The following is a 23,172-nucleotide window of genomic DNA, read 5'->3' as shown; positions in this document are numbered from 1 at the left end:
AGATTGTCCGCGAGTCCTCCCCCTCTTCTGGGCTGGCTGCCCCTGGTGGAAGAATGGTGCTAGTTGTTGATATTAATGGGGACTGCTGGAGGTCAGCCACCTGAGGGGTAATTTCCATAAGCACTGATCTCATCTCCATGAGCTCATCTCTCTGACTGGTTTTACAATAACTCATACTTGGAACTGCAGTTGTTGATGTGATTTGGGGCTTGGAGTCACATGGTCTTCTTCTCCATGTGGGTCCTTCCTTTCACAGGAGCAGCTCCTGTAGTGATGGAGGGCCCTGAACCTTTCCTTTTCTTTGTCCTCTTCTCTTTTCCTCTTCTTTCTCCTCTCCTCTACTTTCTCTCCTCCTCACCCCTCCCTTCTCCTCTGCCAGACTGAGTTCACAGTCTGGTAGATTTAGTCTTGAATTGGAAATCAAGGGAGAATGTCTTGGACTCTTTTGCTAATTTCTTTTGTGAATATTAGACCATTATTCTGCTGCTCTGTGATCCCCGACTAGCTCTGAAAAAGGAAGAGATTTTATGTTGTGTGTTTTTTTTTCCAAAAGTTTAACTTTTTTTCATTCTTCTTTGATTTTTTGAATATGTAGAACAATTCTTCCAAAAGTCAAACCTGTTCTAAAAGGTATATGCAAAGGGTATCTGTAACTATTGTATCCCTTCTCCCTACCCTTGTAGGTAACTTACTTCATTAGTTTCTAGTTTCTTTCTCTCTCTGCAGAAATGAACACCTACACATATGTTTTCTTGGTTCTTTTTCTTACACAAAAGGTTATATGTTATATATGCTATTCTAGACTTTGCCTTTTTCACGTAATAATATATCCATCAAATCACCACACTTAAATTCAGAGAAATAGCCCCCGTTCTTTTTTCACAGCTGCATAGTACTGCATTGTGAGTATGTACTACATTTTGTTCAACCAGAGTCTAATTTGGGGCATTTAGGTCATTTTCAATATTATTGCAATTACAAATAATGCTTCAATGAATAAACTTTTGCATGAATATGTCTATATTGCTGGAGGTGTATTTTTAGGATGGATTCTTAGAAGTAGGATTATTGGGTTAGAAGGTATAGACATTTTCCTACACAGGAGTTGTACCATTTTGAATTTACCCCCACAATAATGAGGGCTGGTCTCCTTACAGCCTTCTGGACAGAATGAATGGTCAAGCTTTTGAATCTTTGCTAATGTGATGGATGAGAAATGGTATCTCAATGTAGCTTTAATTTGCATTTCACCTATTATGAAGATGAATATTTTTCACATATTAAGGTCCATCCTTCTTTGTTTTTTTTTATAAAATGTCTGTTCTTGTCCTTTATTCATTTTTTCCCTATAAGAGATCTAAAAATTTTCCCTTTATATTTAAAAATTTTCTTTATATATATGAATAAATATATTGTAATTATATATAAACATATACATAAAATTTGTTGTTATGGATTTTAGCCATTTGTTTCTCTTATATGCTGGTAATATTTTCTTCTAATTCATCACCTGTCTTAACTTGGCTAATAGTGTGTTTGCCATGAAAAATTTAAAATAAAATGTTTTGTGGTCAAATTGACCTATTTTGAAAAATGACTGGGCGGTTGAAATGATACCTGTTGCTTATTGAGAGCTTGCCATGGAAAAGGTGCTGTGCTAAGGACTTTTCATACATAAGTCATTGAAAGAGGTCTCTGAATTAATAGGAAACAGCAGTTGCAGACAAAGAGATCTTGGCTAAGGCCTAGCTTCAATACCCACCAGCTGTGTGACCTTGCACATGGTGTGTCCGAGTTCCAGTTTTATCATCTTTGAAAAGGGATACTAATATGGCATCTATATCATAGGGTTGTCCTGAGGATTACCTGGGTCCTGAAAGGGCTTTGAGCAGTTCCTGACACATAGTGTTGGATAAAGGTTGGCTATTTAATTACTGTGCCATAATATTTTAGTTTCAAACATATAAGTTATAACCCAATACCCTCTTCTTCAAATTAAGCAAAATTCTGTCATCATTTAAATGGTATCTATATTTCTTTTACCATCGATCTTAAAGGTCACCATGAGACAGTGTCTTGTTTTCTGAATGTTTTGTCTTACTGTAGTTTAAGTCAGCTACTCAGATCTAGGGTTTCTTGTGGGAAGACTTATGGAGAAAAGTTTGGGGCATGGCAAGATCAGGTTCACTGTAATTTAAAAATATTAGTGCTTACGTTTTGTTAATCAGATATGAATACTTATAATTATTGAAGCTTCTAAAATGTGGTATTGATAAAGTAAAAGTTTTTATTACTAGACTTCACTAGGGATTAAGTTCAACATATTACAAATGTTCATGGTTGCTGGGCTCTGCGTGGGCGCTGCAGGGTCATAGTGTGTGCCCTCACCTGCCTGTGCTGGAATCCTGTCATTTCCAGGAAGGGTTCTTGCTTATTAGAGAATCACTGATAATGCCTGGAGTTGGAAATGTTTTTGGCTGTTGCTCATGCTTGATGTTTAATGATAAGTTATTGCTATTTTAACTTCATTTTTAGCAAGTTAGTCTGTTGTGGGTTGTTTGGTGGGTCTTTAGTTTTGGGCCTATGGTTTCTAAGTCACTGGACTTTGAGACCTACAGGCATCACTCTGCAGCTATGAAACACGTGCCTCTTATTTGCAATCATTTATTTGTAAATATGAAACATCTGTTTTTATTAAAGCAAACACATGAACCTTAACCCCCTCCCTAATTTACTTCTATAAGTAAAGATTTCATTACCACCACCAAGTTTTTTTTAATTATTAAATATATTTTATTGATTTTTTACAGAGAGGAAGGGAGAGGGATAGAGAGTTAGAAACATCGATGAGAGAGAAACATCGATCAGCTGCCTCCTGCACACCCCCTACTGGGGATGTGCCTGCAACCAAGGTACATGCCTTTCACTGGAATCGAACCTGGGACCCTTCAGTTCACAGGCCGACGCTCTATCCACTGAGCCAAACCGGTTAGGGCAAGTTGTTTTTTCTTCAGTGAGAAATTAGAATTGAGCAGAACAATTGGTCTTTGATTTACCTCAGTTGGCCATGGCCAAAAATTTTAGAGGCATTGTCTTTGATTATTTAACAATTCTCCCTTTCTCCAAATCCCTCTGTTGTTGGCCTAAAATGAGAAAGCATTTTCACTTTCTGTTTTAGCTTTAAACTTTAATTTGAAATTCTAGATTTTTTTCTTAGCTATCCAGCAATTTTAGGTGACTAAGTATTGAAAGCAGTGGACTGGAAACTGCAGAGTTAAATAAAACTCTGCCTTTAAATAGCTTGCTTTTGAATGGCTAGAATTATTGTCTATGTTTCAGTATTCTGAATTTACTTTAATTTGGGGATATCACAGTTGTTATTTTTTGCATTCTGCTTTGCATTCTGGTATTTTACATTTTTTACAGGACTTAACATGGAAAATATTTGATATTAATTGCTGATTTGAATTCGTCTTCTTTCCTATTCTCTACCCGTGTTTTCTCGGTATGAAAGCCTGATTAGAAACTTCCAGTCATTGCAAGTTGATTACATTGATGGTCTATTTTGGTGTCTTCAGGTTACCAGAGAGAACTTCTCTATCAAAGGGAAGATGGCTCTTTCAGTGCTTTTGGGAATGATGACCCTTCTGGGAGCACTTGGTAAGTGTTCTTGCTAACAGAACAAATCCTTGTCATGGATTGGGCCCTCACTAGGTCACAATGGCCATGAAATTGATAGATGTGTTGTATATATAGGCTCTGAGGCTGTTTTGCCCATAGCCTGGCTTTAAAAGAGATTCTCCTTTTTAAATATGATTTTAAAACACTAACAAAGCAAGTGTTTTTGTTTAGAAAAGATAGGTCATAAGTCCTCTTTTGGTGGAAAAAGCAAAAATAAAAATACCACATGACGATGGTAGGGCTGACAAGAAAATTCTGTTAGAAATACCGGGTGATTGTGACATAATTTTTTCTTTAATTTGTATGATCAACGTGAATTTTGTGTTAAGGCAGTCAGTGTAGTTTGTTTAACGTTATTTTTATGTGTATGGGATTAAGTAATGAATATCTAGAGTTTCCTCCAGAATGGAATCTCTGCATGGCTGATTTTGGATGATTGCTCTCTCTCCTTGCTTTTTCCTTACTATCTTCAATTCTACATTTCACTCAGAAAAAGACTGACTGTATCAGTCGGGTTGGACAGGGCATGCTATGGTAACCACCCCTTAAATCTCAGTAGCTTATTTACAACAGAGGTTTCTTTCTTTCACATGCTGCATTCCTATTATGGGCCAGCAGGGGGCACTGCAGTCTATGCTTCAGCTGCCACCATCTCACCTCAGCGGGAAGCTTCAGGCTTTAATATGCAGCCCTGGCAATTGGATGCTTCAGCCTGGGTGCAAAATTTCTTTTCACTTTATCATTATCAAAGCTGGTCACATGTCCATGTTTCACTTCAGGGAGGCAAGAAAGTGAATTCCTCTGTATCCTGAAAGTAAAAGGGATCTGGATATTATTGAATATTAGTAATATTTACCACACTAAATTTTTTATAGGATGAAACAGATCTGGTTCAAGTTTTCTTTTGGCATGAGTCAGGATATAGATCCAAATATAGAAAGGTTTCATTGTTTTATTGCTTGACATTCTTTTCACCTCAATACTTAGTGTTCTGTAGCAGGGATCAGCCAGCTTTTTCTGTAAAGGTTCGGAGAGTAAGTATGTTAGGCATTACAGGCCACATGGTGTCTCTGCAGCATATGCTTCCCTCTCCTCTCATTCCTCTCTTTTTCTCTTTATCCATTTAAAACAACTTTTTAGATGGAGGATAGAGGGGAAGAGGTAAAGAAAACAACAACCCCCAAAACAGACTCTGCTGTATTTGGCCTAAGGACCAGACCTGGCCCAACAGATTTAGCTCAGAGACTTTAATTTGCTGCCTCCTGTCCTATGGGAAAGAAAACATTCGTTTTCTCTACTTAAAAGTATGTCAGTTTGTGAACTATATATACTTTATTCATATTTTTAGGGCTGAGAGATGTAATAAGTTCATCTTTGGTATATACCTAGAACAGTCCAAAGATGAGTAATCTTGGACCATTTATTTAACTCTGTTGGAATGTCATATTCTCAGTCAAAATGTCAATCTATAAAATAGTGAAACTGTATTAGATGATTTCTAAATTCCATTCTAATTCTGAGATGATGTGAGTTGACCTGAAATTTCTTTTTTTTCCCTGTTGATGTTTCTTTCTTTTTTTTATTTTATTAATTTCTTTATTGATTAAGGTATCACATATTTGTCCTCATCCCCCCATCCCCATCCCAAACCCCTCCCCACACATGCCCCCACCCTCCTGTTGTCTGTGACCACTGGTTAGGCTTATATGCATGCATACAAGTCCTTTGGTTGATCTCTCCCCTTACCCCCACCCTCCCCTACCTTCCCTCTGAGGTTTGACAGTCTGATCGATGCTTCCCTGGACCTAAAATTTCTTGATCACACTCAAGTGGGAACTAGGTCTACCCAGCTAGGCGGAGTTGTTTGTGTTACCTCTTTGTTGTGTTCTTCCCTTTGTTTCTTCTTCGGTGATTCTCCCTTGGGTGACCCTTCTGATGGGGAAAAAAGTGTTGCTGTTGTTGGTGTTTTCTTGCTCAGCGTTATTTGGAGGACTTTATTAATTGTATTTTATGTCATTTCCCTCCACCCCTTTTACCCAAGGTTGTCAGCCTTTGTTTTACGATGTTTCCTTGAAGCTGATCCTTATATAGATATTGATCAGAATGTGTTACACAGAACATATACATGGCTCAAAGGACATCAGAAATCCAATGGTGAATTTTGGGAGCCAGGAAGAGTGATCCACAGTGAGCTTCAAGGTGGCAATAAAAGTCCAGTAACGCTTACAGCTTATATTGTGACTTCTCTCCTGAGATATAGAAAGTATCAGGTATTTCATCTTTGACTTCATAAATGATGGGTGGGGAATCACAGGAGAGGTAGGTTTGGATAGGTCCAATATGTGTCTGGAAACTTAGGGAGTTTTGTAATTTTATATCACATTTGAAGTATGAATTTGGGCATCCTTTTGCTTTGCATTCGTGACCACATTCCAAAATCTGAAAATAAAAATATTGACCCACTTTCTCAGAGTAACTAGGAGAATTCTAAAAATGCTTTCCAGTATAAATGTTGTTGTACTTGCTGTTGGTAAGGTAAGTCAATTCCTATTTTATTGTTGGAAAGGTTAATTTCTTAGGGGACAGAATTTGGGAGTGCATTTTATTAAATTTAGGTTGTGAAGGATTTTTTTTAAATTTCTAAAATATTATGGAGCAATTACAGTGTCTGCTCATTTAGTACAAATTATACCCACACTCTAAAAAGCGTGTTAAATGAGCATGGATGTCTGGTTGAGAATGAGTGTACATGGAAAGTTATGCTAATGAGCTTAATTTTGCTCCAGAGCTGTCTCAATGATTGATGCCTTTACTGCTTAATGCCGACTGCATTTCACATGATCAAAACCAGCTATTCTCTATATTAAGCTCCTACTATTTTCCTAGCCCAGGTCTAGGCGTGCAGAAGAGAAACTTTCCCCTGAATTTAGAGCTTCAACCCCTGAGATCACATATGAGAAATATCTTTCTTAAACTATATTGTATGCTTGCATCTGAATTCATGATATCCAATGGGAGAAATCCTGGCAAAAGTTCTACTTTTTATTTCCTGTAAGGCACGGTGCCTATTTACTTCCAAAAATGGAAAAGTAGTGTTATGGTTTAAACACATGGCTAATCAATGAATGTCAACGATCATTGTTGATTCCCATTGCCTAGGACAAAAGTCAGGTGCTTCGTGTACGCTGAAATTATTTTTTGAATAAATGCTTGAAAATACTTTTGGGGTTCTTTTGAATGGTAAAATATGTATTTTTTCTTTCAAGCCTAATCTTGATGTGAAAAACTCTATCAACTTTTTGGAGTCTGAATTCCTCAGAGGAATTTCAGACAATTATACTCTGGCTCTTACAACGTATGCGCTGTCCCTCCTGGGGAGTCCTAAAGCCAAGGAAGCTTTGAATATCCTGACTCAGAGAGCAGAACAAGAAGGTATATGCATAGCCTATGGACACGGGTAGTGGGGTAGTGAAGACCTGGGGGGTGGGGTGGGGTGGGCCGGGGCTAGGTGGGGGGGAGTAAAGGGAGGGGGAGGATGGGAACTATCTATGATACTATCAACAATAAAAATATATTTTTAAAAAAGGGGGTAACGCACAGGTCCCATTGGAAGTTGTTAGACTGTTGGGCACTAGGAAATATATAAATTATGTGAGAGAGTTTTGTAAGCCAGATATGAAGTTGATTACATTTACATCTTCTAAATGGGATGAAGCATGAAGCACAGAGGAGATCACAGGATTATGACATGGCCATGTTGCTTCTACTTTCCCCAAGAGTTTTCCAGAGAATTTTGGGGCATGGGTATTTTCTTCTTTTAGATATATTCTACCAGATGTCAGTTACCCTGGTAGTTCTCTGATACCATTGCTAGCTTAATGGCCTTGAGTGGTTTTTAAGGCCTTGGTTTATGAGAGATTTGGGTTCAAATTCTGCCTCTGCTACTCCCTTTTGTGAGCTGCAGTTTCCTGAACTGTGAAATTGGAGTAACACCAATTTAAGGGTTGCTATGAAGATTAAGTGAGATAATGCACAGTGCTTGCTGCATAATACATGTTTAAAAATGGGAACCACAATAGTAATTAATAGAAACACAAATGCCAAAAAAATGTTGTTAGTGAATTATGGGTAGGATATATATATTTTTGAATGGGGACTATTTAAGGGCTACAGCAGGGTAAACCCTACAGATGTTGTCACTTCCCAAATGGCCTCTACAGTCAGGGATTCAGGGTGTATGTGTGTGTGTGTGTGTGTGTGTATGCATGTGCTTGTGAATGTATCCTATCTAATAAAAGAGTAATATGCAAATTAACCATCACTCCGCTACACCACCAGCCACGCCCACCAGCCACGCCCACCAGCCAATCAGGAGCAAATATGCAAATAAACCCAACCAAGATGGCTACGGCCACAGAGAGCAGGAGGGAGGCTTGGATTTCCCCAGCAATGGAGGAAGCCAAGCTTTCCGCCTGCCCTGGCTGGCCCAGGCCTCCACTCAAGGCTACAAAATTTCAATGATAGAAGATACATAAACCCAAACAGAAATGGCAGCAGCCACGGAGCTGGAAAGAGCAGGAGGCTAGGGTTGCCCCCGGCAATGGAGGAAGCCAAGCTTTCCACACACTCTGGCCAGCCCAGGCCTCGCTTAAGGCTACAAAGTTTCAATTATAGAAGATACATAAATCCCAACAGAAATGGCTGCCGCCACGGAGCAAACAGAAGGCTTGGCTCTGCTCCAGGCTACAAAGTTTCAATTGTAGAAGATAAATAAACCCCAGATACCAGGGCCTCCGCTTGGGTCGCCAGGGGGTGTGGCCAGCCTGCAAACATCACAGGCCCCTCGCCCAGGCCGCCCCACGCCCCAAGGGAACCCCCACCCTGATCTGGGATATCCTTCAGGGCAAACCAGCTGGCCCCCACCCATGCACCAGGCCTCTATCCTATCTAATAAAAGAGTAATATGCAGATTGACCATCACTCCAACACACAAGATGGCTGCCCCCATGTGGTCAAAGATCCTGCCCCCATGTGGACACAAGATGGCTGCCACAAGATGGCCAGCAGGGGAGGGCAGTTGGGAGGGACCAGGCCTGCAAGGGAGGGCAGTTGGGAGGGACCAGGCCTGCAAGGGAGGGCAGTTAGGGGTGACCAGGCCTGTAGGGGAGGGCAGTTAGGGGCAAACAGGCTGGCAGGGGGGCAGTTAGGCATCAATCAGGCTGTCAGGGGAGTGGTTAGGGGTGATCAGGGTGGCAGGCAGAAGTGGTTAGGGGCAATCAGGAAGGCAGGCAGGCGAGCAGTTGGGAGCCAGCAGTCCTGGATTGTGAGAGGGATGTCCGACTGCCCGTTTAAGCCTGATCCTGGTTGGACATCCCTCGAGGGGTCCCAGATTGGAGAGGGTGCAGGCTGGGCTGACAGACACCCCTCCCCGCCCCCCGTGCACGAATTTTGTGCACCGGGCCTCTAGTAGATAGATATGGGGATGAGTGGACTGAAACAGAGCTGTTTCAAAGTAGAAACAGCTGTTTCAAACTGTAGAAAGTATTTTGAGACTTCTGAGACTGTAAAAAAATATTGTATTATTATTATTACTAGAGGCGCGGTGCATGACAATTCATGCCCTGGAGGGGGGTCTCTCAGCTAGGCCTGCCCCCTCTCACACTCTGGGAGCCCTCAGGGGTGGGAGGTGACACCCCATCACACCTCTGCTGCTGCCACTGCTGGCAGCACAAGCCTTGGCTGGCCCTGGTTACCTGAGCCTCGGATGGCCCTGGGCAGCTGGGCAGCTGCCATCTGAGGCTTGCCTGCACCTTGGGCCGGCCCCTGGGCGGCTGGGCAGCCACCATCCAAGGCTTGCCTGCGCCTCAGTCTGACCCTGGGCAACTGGGCAGCTGCCATTTGAGGCTTGCCTGTGCCTTGGGCTGGCCCTGGGTGGCTGAGGGGCTAAGGGGACTGGGAGACTCTGGAGGCAGGCGTGCGGCGCGGCTGGGCCTGCCTCAGGGCGGGCCCGGCCTTGCCGCGTGCCTGCCACCCCAGCGGGGCTGAGGGGACTGGCCGCTGCCATCTTGTGGCTATGGGTGCCACCATCTTTGAGGGTGGGGCAGTCAATTAGCATATACCCTCTGTACTGGCTGTGGGTGCTGTCATCTTTGTGATGGCGTGAGGTCAATTATCATATTCCCTCTTTATTAGCTAGGATTAGCATTAATAGATTGAATCCTTATCACCTATTGTTGTGCTGGGGATAAAGATTATTGCACAGAGGCTGAAGCAGTCCTTGACATTTCTTCTTCTCTGCTTGGCTAGGTGGCAGTTATTATATATTCCACCCAAGTGTAATCAACATCTAAACAGTAATATTTGAGGGGGAAGGCACCAAATAGGATGCTTCTCCAGGGACTAGTAGGAATATCTCTAGGAAGATTATTGAGTTGGCCAGGGTCCCTCATTTTTTTCTTGGGGGCTTGGATTTTGAACTTATAACACCAACTTTCAGATAATGAAGAAGGAGAGGTTTCCCAGAATAATAGAGCTGGTTAATGGCTGATTCCCAGAGCAGGGTTCTTTCCAATGTATTCTAAAATATTTTTGTGATGGCCTGGTCAGAAAAGTTATGTACATTATTTTCTGGGATATAGTATGTTTTTTTTTTCTTTTATTTATAGCTGTTGAGTCTAGAGCCAAACATATGGATATCTTTTGGGAAAATATTTTCATCAAAAGATCCTTACATATAACCAACAGGGAAAGAATGAAAATGTGTCAGTTGTTTAAAAGGTGACATATAAGTACATGTTTATATCTGTGCATGCATGTGTGTGTTTAAATATACATGTTTTGTTTGGCATACATATACACATATAAAGCGATAGAAATCATTTTATGTTAGCCAAGTAGAACTTGGACCCGTGTAAGGATATTGAATGGTATAGAATGCAGTTTTTCTGTCATTGATCATTCTGGCATTACTTTTCTCTTGCAGGAGACATGCACTTCTGGGTGTCATCAGTGTCTGGACTTGCTGAGTCCTGGCAGCCCAGCTCCCTGGATATTGAAGTCGCAGCCTATGCGCTGCTCTCACACTTCCTGCAGCATCAGGTTGCTGAGGGAATCCCGATTATGAGGTGGCTGAGCAGGCAAAGAAACAGCTTGGGAGGTTTTGCATCTACCCAGGTGAGTCATGACAGTTTTTAATTTATTATCCATCCATCCATCCATTCACCCATCCATCCATCCATCCATTCATAGCTTTAGGAAGTATGTAGTTGCTTTTTTTCATGACTTCATAGAATTACTTAGCAGTTTAAAAGTTAAGTAACTTAAGCCAAAGGTTTAAGTTACTCATTTTAACTTTTTCTCATCATGGATATAAACATCACTTCTGATATTTATAGGGAATAAATTAGTTCCCCATCTGTATTAGCCATTTTTCCATTTGTGGTAACTGATAATGTAGATGATGAGTTCTGTCCATCCGATGTTTTCTGAGCCTCACAAGGAGATTCAAAGATGAATAAAGGAGACTTCCACTCTCAGGAAAGGTGGATAACTGTATAGTGGGGGTCCTAAACATTACTGTATTTACTCCTGGAAGACCTTGATATATACTTATATGCACACATGGTTTTCTTTTCTCAACAGGACACCATTGTGGCCTTGAAGGCCCTGTCTGAATTTGCAGCCCTGATGAACACAGAAAGGACACATATCCAAGTGACCATAATGGCGTCTGGTGCACCAAGTCCTATAAAGTTTCAGATTGACACAGAGAACCGCTTTATCCTCCAGACAGCAGAGGTGTGGACAAGGGGCAGTTATTTAAAATTCTGCGCAGATGACTCCTTAGGGTAGAAAATGGTTTTATCTCTGTTCTATTGACTTCAACAAAGACTTGTTCCCAGAGCCCTATAGAGACTGGGAGGAAGGAGTACACTCCTTTGGTTGAATTTGCTGAGCTGGGGAAGGGAGGAGGGGATGGGAACTTTGAAAAGGAGAAAACATGGACGCTGACATATTGGGACCAGAATGAATCCCCATTGAGATACTATTCTTTGCAGGAATCGTGCTCAATTTCTTTACATGTGCAACTGCACTTATTTCTCAAACCAACACTAAGTTCCATCCAGCAGATATTTTCTTACTTTTATCCCTATTGTACACATGATAAAACTGAGGCTGAGAGAGGTTAAGAACTTGCTCAAGATCATGTTACTAACAACAGTAGAGCTATGACTTGAACTCATGGTTTCAAAGACCATGTTCTTTTCAGCTGCCACACCTGGCCTCATTAGAGAATTGATAAAACCAGTAATAGAATTCTTACTTTGAAATGGAAAAAAGGCCTATGCTAGACCCTAACCTTATTCCCCTGGGTAACCTTGTGGGAACTTGAGGGTAATGGATGAAAGTAATAATTTCAAGGCTGGAAGTGGAGGAAGAGGGGTTATGGCAAAGGAAAAGAAGGAATAAACTTAGTCATAGGCAATGATGATGTGTCACTGGGTTCCAGCATGACCAAGGGATTAGGCACTGACTAAGGGAGGTCAGTGGAGAGATCTGGCTTGTTTCTTGTCTTTCATGCATCAGCCCCTACAGAAGAGCAGGCTACCCCTAGCGTTAATGTGCTTTTCTAAAGGGTGGAGGTGAGGGCGTGTGAAGAGTGGGTGCTACTTTCTCTAATTCACCTCTATCATGGTTGACTCATAGCTTTTGATGTGTGAGGCCCTGTAAAGTTTTTAGAGCTTTCCACAGATTGCTCACGCTGTATCCCTAATGAGGAATCACACTGACCTCTTCTGCTACTTGGAAGGACCTAGATATGGAAAATTAGCCTTATTCATTTTTTGTCCCACCTTTATTCAGCTTGCTGTGACAGAGCCAATTGAAGTTAATATTTCCGCAAATGGTTTTGGATTTGCTATTTGTCAGGTATGTGATAATATTTGGTTTTGTTTGGTTAAATATGACTTGTTATAACAATTCTTTGGTTTGGGGCACTGCTAAATCTTTAATTTAGACAATGTATAGAATCCTTAATGATTTATTTATATGATTTAGGTAAGATAAATCACTATTAGAGATGTTATTAACTGGAGAATAGACAGCAACTCTATGGATTGATAATCTATTGGATAAATATTTCTTGGTTATTATATGTAGCTTGAAGTGAGGATGAAAATCCTCCAATACTATTCCTGTGAATTGTTGGAAACTCCCACACTGTTTTATGAAAATAGAGGTCAGAATTTTAATGCTATGACTTGATAAATAAATATGCATTTTACTTACAACTTAATATTCATCAAACAATATAAAGGTCAACATGGCATTATAAGTAATTGACCCAAAGATAGGATATGTGTCCTGTAGTAGAGCATGATATGGTTAATGCTCCGGTACAGGAAGAAAATCCAAAGAAATCTACCTTTTATCATGCAATAGGGATTAGAATAAAATGAAAGTAGCATGAAAAATACAGGATGAAATATAGGATGAAATAATTATTATACTAAATAATACACGAAAATCATAGGAACTAAAAATCAGTTCATTAGAAACCAAATATAATATGTGATAGGACCAACAATGATTATGTACTTGATTAGAAAAACAAACCAAACAAACCCTGAAAGATTTACTGAGAAAGTAAAAAAAAAAAAAAAGGCTATTATAGAGAAAATGGACTTTTTAAAACACCAGGACAGTTGTTCTAGACAAGATAGCAGATACACATGCTATATACTTGCTAAGTAAGGCAGAAGCTCAGGTATAATTTAGGAACTTCCAAATAATTCTAAGATTAACTTTTCTGATACTCAGAACAAGTGCATTTTTTTTAAAATCAAGGAAAAATGATCACAGTTAAAGGAATAGTATTCAATGAAAAAGATTGAAAGAAAAAAGAGTGAAGAGTTTATATTGGTCTTTACTAACAAAGACCAGGTAAAAATTGTCATTCCTAAACTATCTTTCAATGCAAACAGTAAATATGAAAGTAAATACACAGGATATTTTAAATACAATTGAAAAATTACATAAGTATACTTAAGTCACCAAATTGGTTGGAACTCATTCTCGATAAACCAAATGTAGACAAATTCCTTAAGCCAAGTGATTTTTACTTGAGGTTAGAAGAGCACAGCGGTAAATATGGCACCTACTGGTCAGAATGTTCATCAGTTCTATGTCTTTATCAAAATGCAGAAAACAAAAGGTAGGGACCAATAGGTGCTGCTCATGATGGAGAAAAACACTGCAAAAAGAAAGTCACGCTGGAATAAATGTTGAGATTTCCTCTAGCTGATATTTTTCTAAGGGCCCTGGAAAAAAGAATGGCAAAGAAAACTCTCAGTTTTACAGTAAATGTTAACTTCTTTTGAGTAATAAAAGCCTAAGCTGTTGGAAATAAGCTGCAAGATCTTTGAAGTTCTCTGAGTGAGCAGTTGAACTTCATTGTGGGCCAAACATAAACCCTAATACTTAGTTATAGATGGCATTACTTATGTCCCAGAGGACAGATTTAATAGTCCTTATTTATGTCCTGATGATATTGGTTCTTAAAGGACAATTGCATGTCACTGGAAGAGGGATGATGAAAGTAATAATCTCTCCAAAGTTATGAAACCATTCCTTCAACTGCTCCAAAAATACTCTATAATTTTAGTTGTAGTTAAAGAAAGAGTTGGGGAATTTCCAGGGTGAGAAAAAAAGAGTGATCAAGGGGATGAAGGATTTGAGCTAGGAGTGGCAGAATGAAAAGTTGGAAATCTTAGGTTTAAAAGATAAAGGCTCATAGAAAGGATTTTTAATAGTATGTATATCCACAATGGGTACTAGAGGTTTAATTCTCTGTGTGAGTGTGATTTAAGTATAATCAGAAAAAAATACAACTTACATAGCAATAAGGAAGGCTTATGAACCTTGGATCAAAAAATGTGGAAGAGGTAAAAAAATTTAGATTCCAGTACAACGTGGCATGAGGCAGGCCTAGAAAAATTTCCCAAGCTTCTGATCTTAGGATCCATTTGAGTAAAACACTGGTCCTCACACCCTCCAGTGTCCACAGAGTATGTATATGCTGAAAAAGACCCAGTTGACTTGAAAACCGTTATTTATTTTATCATCTCTGAAAAATATATGATAAAAAAAGGATCCTGAGCAGTTGAATAGGTTTCTGTCCCACCAAGGCTCTTAGATGTTTTAGTTTGGCTTTATCTTAGAGTCTCTAAGGTTCCAGTGTGTGAAAGATGACTTCATTTGGGCAGCAGAGTTAAGAAATTAGTGGACACTCTCAAGAAAGTTGTCAATAGATGTTTCTATCTCTCCTCCCCTGACCCCTTTCACTCTCTGAAATTCAATGGAAAAAATATCCTTGAGTGAGGATTAAAAATAATAATAATAAAGAGAGAAAGTTGGAAATAGTTTCACTTTTTCCCAATAGGTAATGTTTTACATTCTTTGGAAAAAACAATACCCATGACTATCATTCATGATAGTCTATGACACTTGTTTTGGAATGTTAGAAAACTTTTCTCAGCTTTAAAAATCATTGCTTATAAACTTTCATAACAATGTTTGTTATTGATGAGACTTTGTTAGCTAGTAAAACTAATTTTTTTCTAGATTGCAGATTGTGAATGTAGTTGAGAATCATTACCTAACATTTAGAAAACATAATGATGGTAATTTATTGCTAATTTGTTATTAATGCTAATTTGTTATTTTTGAAGCTAAATGTTTTTTATAATGTGGAAGATCCAGAGTCTTCCATAAGACAAACACAAATCCAAAGTCAAGAAGTCTTTGACTTAGATGTTGCTGTAGAAGATAATAAAGATGATATTGATCATTTGAATTTGAATGTATGCACAAGGTTGGTATCTGTTTAACTCTCCTCCTCTTTCTCCTTTTAAAAAGAAAAGATTTGAAGATTTAATTATTTATGTATATCTATATCAATACAGGAGTTACATTGAACAAAGATTTGTTATGTATTACATTTTAGACTTCAAACTAGAAATGTGTGAACTGCTAATAATATTTAAGCATTTCTCAATGTGTCCAACATTATTTACAAGTTTTCTTTGTACTTATAAGAACTTTGCATGGAAAAATTTACTAAAACTCAGGTCTAATTGATGAAAACTGGAAATTAATACACTCAAATTGGTTATTTCTTGTTGGTAGTAATTTTTATGTTAAGCAATTATTCCAGGTTCATATTTAGTGCTCAGTGTTATTTTAAAAAAATTTATTTGTTAATCCTCACCTGAGGATATTTTTTTATTGATGTTTAGAGAGAGTGGAAGAGAGAGGGAAAGACAGAGAGAAACACTGATGTGAGAGAAAACATATCGATTGGTTGCCTCCTGCATGAGCCCTGACCAGGGTCCGGGCCAGGGAGGATCCTGCAACCAAGGTACATGCCCTTGACCGGAATCAAACCTGAGATCCTTTGATCCAAAGGCCGACACTCTGTCCACTGAACCAAACCAGTTAGGGTGAGTGTTATATTTTTAACTCAAAATTTCATAAGAGCAGTCAAGTTCAATGAAGATAGTGAAAATATTCCAATTTAGAAGGTCTTCACCGTGGATAATTAGGCACTTACAGCTTTTGGGAGTACGTGTAAGGTATTTGTAAATTTGGTTTGTATCCAAAGTGTCTGAGAATCTTGTTAAATCGTAAGGAAAAAAGGTTCCACTCAAAGGTATAGTGGAGCGGGGTCTGTGAAGCTGTGGTCCTCAGCTTTCTGCTCATTCTAACACACACACAAGTTTGAGAGCAGCTCCTTTAGGAAGTTCTTTTTAAATTTTTTAAATTTTCTTTAAAAAAGCATTGTTTATTGGTTTCAGAGAGGAAGGGAGAGAGATAGAAACACCAATGATGAGAGAGAATCATCAACTGGTTGCCTCCTGCACGGCCCCTACTGGGGATCAAGCCCACAACCTGGGCATGTACCCTGACCAGGAATCGAACCAGTCACCTCCTGATTCATTGGCCACTGCTCAACCACTGAGCCACACCAGCCAGGCAGAAAGTTCTTGAATCAAGAGACTTTACAGTTGGGATTGCTGAGCCAGCTGCAGTCAGCAATTGTACTGTCTGGCTTTTCCACCAGTCATTGGTTCATTGCTCTAAAAAGCAAGATTTTCTGCAGTCCTGCTGGGGTTTGCTGCGGGAAAGGACACCAGGAACTCACTTAACGATGCTATGATACTTTCATGTTGGAGACACACTCCTTCCCGTAACCACACTGGGCTCCTTCTACTCCAAACAGAAAGTTTTTGCCAACTCTTTATTTTAGAAAAATATTTACTTTAAAGGAGACAAAATGTTGTTGGTGCCCAGGTGCTTTGATGGTGACATTGTGTACAGCAGTGTGAGGGAACGAGGCAGTGTGATAAAACTTTCCGAGGCTTGTCACTGTCTCCAGGTGGCCAAAGAAAACACAAAATGTGCTCCAAGTATGCGGGAGAACAAAGGGAAGGACGTAAAACCAGACGAAGGCAAGGTTGCTAAAGACTTGGCCCAGCTCTGCTGCGAAGTGGTCGTGAACGATGCCTCTGTGTCAGTCCTGGCTTCTTGCGGGAACCTTTTGGGCTGTTAGCTTTTGAGAAAATGAATACTGCAATTCAGTTTGGAGTCACCACTCGAAAACAGAGTTGCCTGCTGAATGGGCACCTAGGTTGTACCTGTCACACCCTACCTGGCCTGTTCCATGGCAGGCATTTCGCACTGTCTGCGAAGTGAACACATTTCTACCCTTAGGCCTCCTATGGTTGAAAGTGATAAGGCTTTCACACCTGGAAGGAAAGGATTACCTGTTTTACAGTTTTCTGCAGTGATTTTTATTGGAACAATATAGTAATGTTTGAAATGACACTTGGCAGTTATAACTTTTCTATGAAGATAGTTTGCCAGCAGCTCTCGGTTTTTCTTCCATCCTTTCCTTTCTATGTAGGTTTTTGGGCCCAGAAAGAAGTGGCATGGCCCTCATGGAGGTTAACCTGCTCAGCGGTTTCACTGTGCCTTCAGACGCAATTCCTCTGAGCGAGACAGTGAAGAAAGTGGAGTGCGATCATGGGAAACTCAACCTGTACTTGGATTCTGTAAGTAGTGAATCCTGTTTCATGATGGTGACCATTGACAGAGCCTCTAGCTCTTGTGTTCAAAGTCTCCCTTACTTTACGCATGTTTTCTTTAAGTTGTTATTTCAGCATTTTGTGTCCCTGAGTGACTTTAACACAGCAACCTTATATTTGTTCTCATTAAAAAGACATCATTATAGAATTAGTTTAATTAAAGAGAATTGCTATTGATGATGACCCCGATGAAAGTCTTGATAACCAAATCGTTATTTCATGCCAGATGTAAAATAAATATATAGAAACTGCCACATTAGAATTTTAAAAATTAAGTCCAGATCTCACTTTGAGAATCCCTCTCCCGCCTCAGGGAATTGCTAAACATATTTGTTTAAATGCTGATGATGAAAGCTTTAATTACATGTTTTAAAATGATTTTATGAAGCTTTAATAAATCCCAAATGGGTTAATATTCCTGCATTGATGTCAGGTGCTTACATAATAGAAGAATATTTTCAGAGGTTTGGTCTTTACATGTAATTATTACATAATTTTCATACATACTTCCCATTGCTGTATGAAAATTATTGATCCAAGAATAAGGTGCATAAAATATGTGAGAATAATGTAAGTGAAGAATTCAAGACTCTACTTTTGTCTCAAAACCGCTGGTCTGTAAGTTTATTCTTTTCTTCTAACATCTATATGAAATTCATAGGTTGAATTGAAATTGAGTTCTAACTGTTTTTAGGATTTCATGTTACATGGGGGGAATATGTATGTTTCTTATTCCAGTTTTGCCAAATATGAATCAGAAATATATTGCTTTAGCAATATATCTACTTTTAAAAAGCTAGTTCTTGAATGTTCTCATTGTTTTAAGACTTCAAAAGTCACTCTGGTTAAAAACCTGTTAAAATTAATTCGGGGTCTCTAGGATTCTGTTGCTGTTCAGGAATTTTTATATACTAAATAACTGCTTGAAAGCCACAGGCCTGATTTAGAATTTGAAGAACAAACTTAAGGTTTTTATTTAATAACATAATTGATTTTGAAGTTTGTCCTATACCTGAGATGTTCTTGTTAATAGTTATATTAATTTGAGTGTCCATTATGTTTTGACAGATTTATTTGAATTTTTATTTACTGCTAATTGGTATATGATGGAATGTTTGAAGGCATTTATCAATTTTGGATTCCTTAACCAGTTTTGTTTGCCAAATTGGCATAAGCTGTCCCTCTTAGAAGCAAGGAGGCTGGCCTTTTGTACTTCATATCAGTCATTGGCTGTGGGGTGCTCCCACCTACCCGATGTACCCGTCCACCCCAGGGTTACCTCACTCACTGGGAGAAGTGGCTCCTGTGAGCTGAGGGCCTTTCTCCAGATAAGGCGCTGCTGTGAGCTATGAGCAGGAACTGCTGTGGGTGCACTGCCTGAGGCAGGGGGTCTGGGTGAGGCACCAGGCCTCAGAGCATTTGGCCTTGGGATTGCTGCTTGACCACTCAGTATCTATCCCTCTCAGCAAAATGGGAGTAAGAACAATACCTGTCCTGTAAGTGTAGTTTATGATTAAATGAGATAATTTATATAAAGTGCTTACCAGAGGACAGAACATGTAGAAGTGCTCCCTGAATGTTAGTTTCTATATCTATTTCCTAAAATGATAAGAAAAAGAAATATCTTTTACTTTTTCATGAACACATTGTCTGCCATTTTCTTAAAAGTCTTTTGTATTTTTCAAGGTAAATGAAAGCCAATTCTGTGTTGATATCCCTGCTGTGAGAAACTTTAAAGTTTCAAGTACACGAGATGCTTCTGTGTCCATAGTGGATTACTATGAACCAAGTAAGTGAGTTCTGAGTTCCTGTTACTTTAGGAGTTAAGCTAGGCATCTACCCATCCATCCCTTCATTCATTCACTCACTCATTAATTCATTTATTCAAAGTGGTCACCAACTGAATTGGTTTTGTGGTGGGGGGTATTGTTAGGGGAAGTGTAGGAGGTAGGGGAGCCTGAGGTAAGCTTTTCATTTAAATGAAGACAACTGATCATTTACAAGGTCCTTGTGGGACATTTTGGGGAACCACTGATGTACCTTTTTTTCTGCCAGAAGGATGGGATATGCTGTGGAGATTCAAGGATAGTACCTAGTTATCCAACTTTGTTATTTAACCTCGCTGCAAAATTTTCCAATTGATGTTTCTTAGGTGTGTGGAGAACATTTTCAACCTTTAAGAAACAAAAGAGGTTCAGTCCATGTAAATTTATTTTTGTGTGTGGAAAACAACTTATTTATGAGGGGCACATTTTTAAATGAACATTTGGGAAAGATCAGAGTTTTAAAAGCCTACCATCTCATTTTTGAAAATCCTAAAGTTAGAAAACATATTTATAACATTAAAAAATTAAATAGGAAGAAATTTGAATATAGAATATTTTTGAAAATTGTAAAAAAGTAATTTGTTTTATAATGAGTTCATTAGGGTGTTATAAGTGCTTTATATAGTTTGTTTCATACTAGCTTATCCTATAAAATTTACCAAAGCTGAGTACTTTTTAGAGATTATGTTCTCAATGTTTTAAAGCAGCAATTTGCATTTCTTTTCATCTCATGGCACACATAAACTAATTACTAAAATTCTGCAGCACTCCCCAAAATAAAATTTTTTGCTGATCTGACAAAAAAATAAGGTATAATTTTGATTCATTCACATTGGACAGGTATGGGTGTATTGACTGTTGTCCTTTTCTATTTGGCAATGTAAGGGAAAGGAGGTCAGTGCCCTGACTCAGTAGAGAGGTATTGCATGTTTTAAGAGTTCTTGCAGCACACCAGTTGGAAAATCACCGTTTTAAAGCATTGAAACAAGGCATTGCATAAGTGGAGTTTTCTTCATATTTTTGTAATTTTAAATAAAGCCCTTGGTAAATACCTTATTTCTGTTTTAAAAAAATTAATTTATTTTTCAATTATAGTTAACATACATATAAATATCTCTTTTCAGTAGTTCTCATGATTAGAACTTTACTCAAATGCATAGACAATATCGCCCTAAAAGAAACTCTGGAGGATGTGAAACAACCCTCATCTGAAAGTCTTTCCCGTTCCACTAGGCTCCAGGGTGCGTGCCCTGAAGCAGGCAGCTCAGCCCATTTTCTGGGTCCAGGCCGGTAACTGCTGGTGCTGCACAGACTGGACCGAAAGCACCGTTTCCCACTTGGATTTGGTTAGCAGTGTGGGCCCCTCTGGAGCATTTCAGTTGTTTCTTGTAAAGAAAAATAAAATTATATGGAGAATGGAAAACTCAGGAACGCGTATTGAAATGCTTTTAAGTTTTGGCAAAGTAAACGTTTCTAAACAAGGGAGACGTGTAAACTGATGTCCTCCTCTTTGAACAGGGAGACGCGCGGTGAGAAGTTACAACTCCAAAGTGAAGCTGTCCTCCTGTGACCTCTGTGGGGACACTGGGGGCTGCCACTGCGTGAGTGGCGCGCCGGCCTCCCTCCATCGCTCTCCAGTTGTTTTCGTTTTCTGTTTCGTGCTTCTGTTCTCTTTGCAGCGTTGGCTGTGACTTACTTTTTAAGGGCTCTGTGGAACCCATTTCCAGAGTCACATGTGATTGTCTTATTTTCATAATCCAATGTTGCTTCTGACTATTTTGAAAAACAATTTTTTTCTTTCTTTTTGCGGGGTTGAGGTGGATGCTGTACAACAGGTCTTAGTAAGTATGGCTGCATAGATTTCTTCACCTGACTTCCATGTGCAACAAAATGTAGAATTATTGCAGCTGTATATCTTTATTTTTCCCCTCTTTAAAATATTTTAGGATTTTGGAGGAGGTGTTGTTTTCTCCAGAATAAATGTGTTATTTTAGATCCGTTCTTCTTTTCATTTTCCAGAGGAAATGAGGTTCTTCAGACTTGTTAAACATCAGTCTTTCCTTTAATATTGATAACCTAAAAATAAAAGGCCAAAGCTAGAGGCATCAGCATTTATTTGAGATAAAAAGGAATAGTTACTCGGAAAGCACTGATTTAGGCAGAAGCCCAGATAGTGTTCGGGTTAGGAGACAAAGATAAGGGGTATGTATGAGAAAGGGAAGGCAAGCAATGACATCATTAGAAGGAAGACACTTCTGTTGGTGCAGATAAGCTAACCTAGCGATGTTTAATTCTGAACAATGTTTTTAATTTTCAGTTCCGTAGCCATCAATGTGGTAGTCACAATAGCTGCTTCCTTGCTATCCTTGCAGACACAATGCCGCTTTAGGTGATTTTGCCCTGTTTTAACATTCCAAAGGTGTGAGGCATCAGACTTGCAGGGCAGCTCCTTTGGGATGGCAGCTTGGACTCCATTTCAAAGTAGCTTCATTCATATTATTTTTTAGTATTAAAGACGAATTTCCTGAGAACTGGGAGAAAACAACCAGAAGGAGGAGCTTGTTCTGTTCCCTTCCCACACCCACCTTAACACTACTCCCCAGCCCACCCCACCGCCATGGTCTCTGTACCTACCACCTTTGTCATTGCATATCACATCCCTCTTTTTCCAATGTAGATGGTGAATTTTTTTTTTATAAAAATGTTGTTTTTCCACTCCAAATGTAACCATATACCACATACCTTTACTCTTCCTCTGTCTTCTGGAGAGAAGAATGGGAAAGGGAATGTGTTTTCCTGTGCTTTGCTGGTGGGGGCAGTGGTTGAGGTGTGTACAGAAAACTGCCCGAAGGGGTCCTGGGTGTGCTGTTCTCCTTCTCACGTCCTCAGCCCACACGCTGGCTCTATTTCAGGGGGAGGGTTGGAGCGCATTGCAATACTTGCCTTATGTGACTTAGACTAGAAGGTCCTAGACCAGGAGGCACAAGCTTTGTTAGCAATAGGGCGTGATAAGCCAGGGCTATGAAAAAATCTTCAATAAGTCACGGCCGAGTGACCGCTCTGGTCTGCGAAAGCAGCTGAGGTTTGCCAGGGACCAGAGTGGGCTGAAGTGAAGTATGTAGGGCATTGCCGGGGTCCTGCCGAAGCGCTTCTAGGCTCCAGCATCTGAGCGCCAGACTGCCGGCCGTCTGGGGACATCTGATGCTTGCTGCGAATCTTTAAGAAGTTTCATGAATTTTGAGCACCTGGGTCATAATATTCATTTATCTGGGTGAAATCTTTAAAGAAGAATTCCTTTCCTATTTTTTCTCTTTTCTCTCCTCCCTCTATCTTACTCCCCTTCCCTTCTTTCTTTCTACTTCCCCTTCTAAATATATTAAAATATATTAGCTATATAAAAAACAAATGAAAGAACTTTTACTAAGTCTAAGAAATGTTTTAATATTACTCCTTAAGTCCATGGCATATCTCTCAAGTGGACCTGGGAAAAATAATTGCCATGGGCTCCAGAGAGTCTGCAT

The 23,172-nt window shown here is 39.5% G+C and overlaps 1 protein-coding gene across 1 annotated transcript in view; it reads left to right on the top strand.

The window, feature by feature from the left end:
• The window catches only part of CD109 (CD109 molecule), a 120,685-nt gene extending 99,040 nt beyond the window's left edge, over nt 1-21,645 (top strand). The window contains exons 24-33 of the mRNA XM_080665861.1: nt 3,579-3,660; nt 5,723-5,951; nt 6,948-7,113; nt 10,664-10,854; nt 11,323-11,478; nt 12,544-12,609; nt 15,411-15,553; nt 17,645-17,792; nt 19,512-19,614; nt 21,170-21,645. Coding sequence (XP_080521987.1) covers nt 3,579-3,660; nt 5,723-5,951; nt 6,948-7,113; nt 10,664-10,854; nt 11,323-11,478; nt 12,544-12,609; nt 15,411-15,553; nt 17,645-17,792; nt 19,512-19,614; nt 21,170-21,342 — 1,457 coding nt within the window. The 3' untranslated portion in view covers nt 21,343-21,645. The remainder of the gene's footprint in view (nt 1-3,578; nt 3,661-5,722; nt 5,952-6,947; nt 7,114-10,663; nt 10,855-11,322; nt 11,479-12,543; nt 12,610-15,410; nt 15,554-17,644; nt 17,793-19,511; nt 19,615-21,169) is intronic.
• The last annotated feature ends 1,527 nt before the right edge of the window (nt 21,646-23,172 follow it).

The sequence above is a fragment of the Plecotus auritus genome (assembly GCF_963455305.1).
Source record: "Plecotus auritus genome assembly, chromosome: 4".
NCBI classification, from domain to species: Eukaryota; Metazoa; Chordata; class Mammalia; order Chiroptera; family Vespertilionidae; genus Plecotus; species Plecotus auritus.
This window is presented reverse-complemented; position numbering and strand designations above follow the sequence as displayed.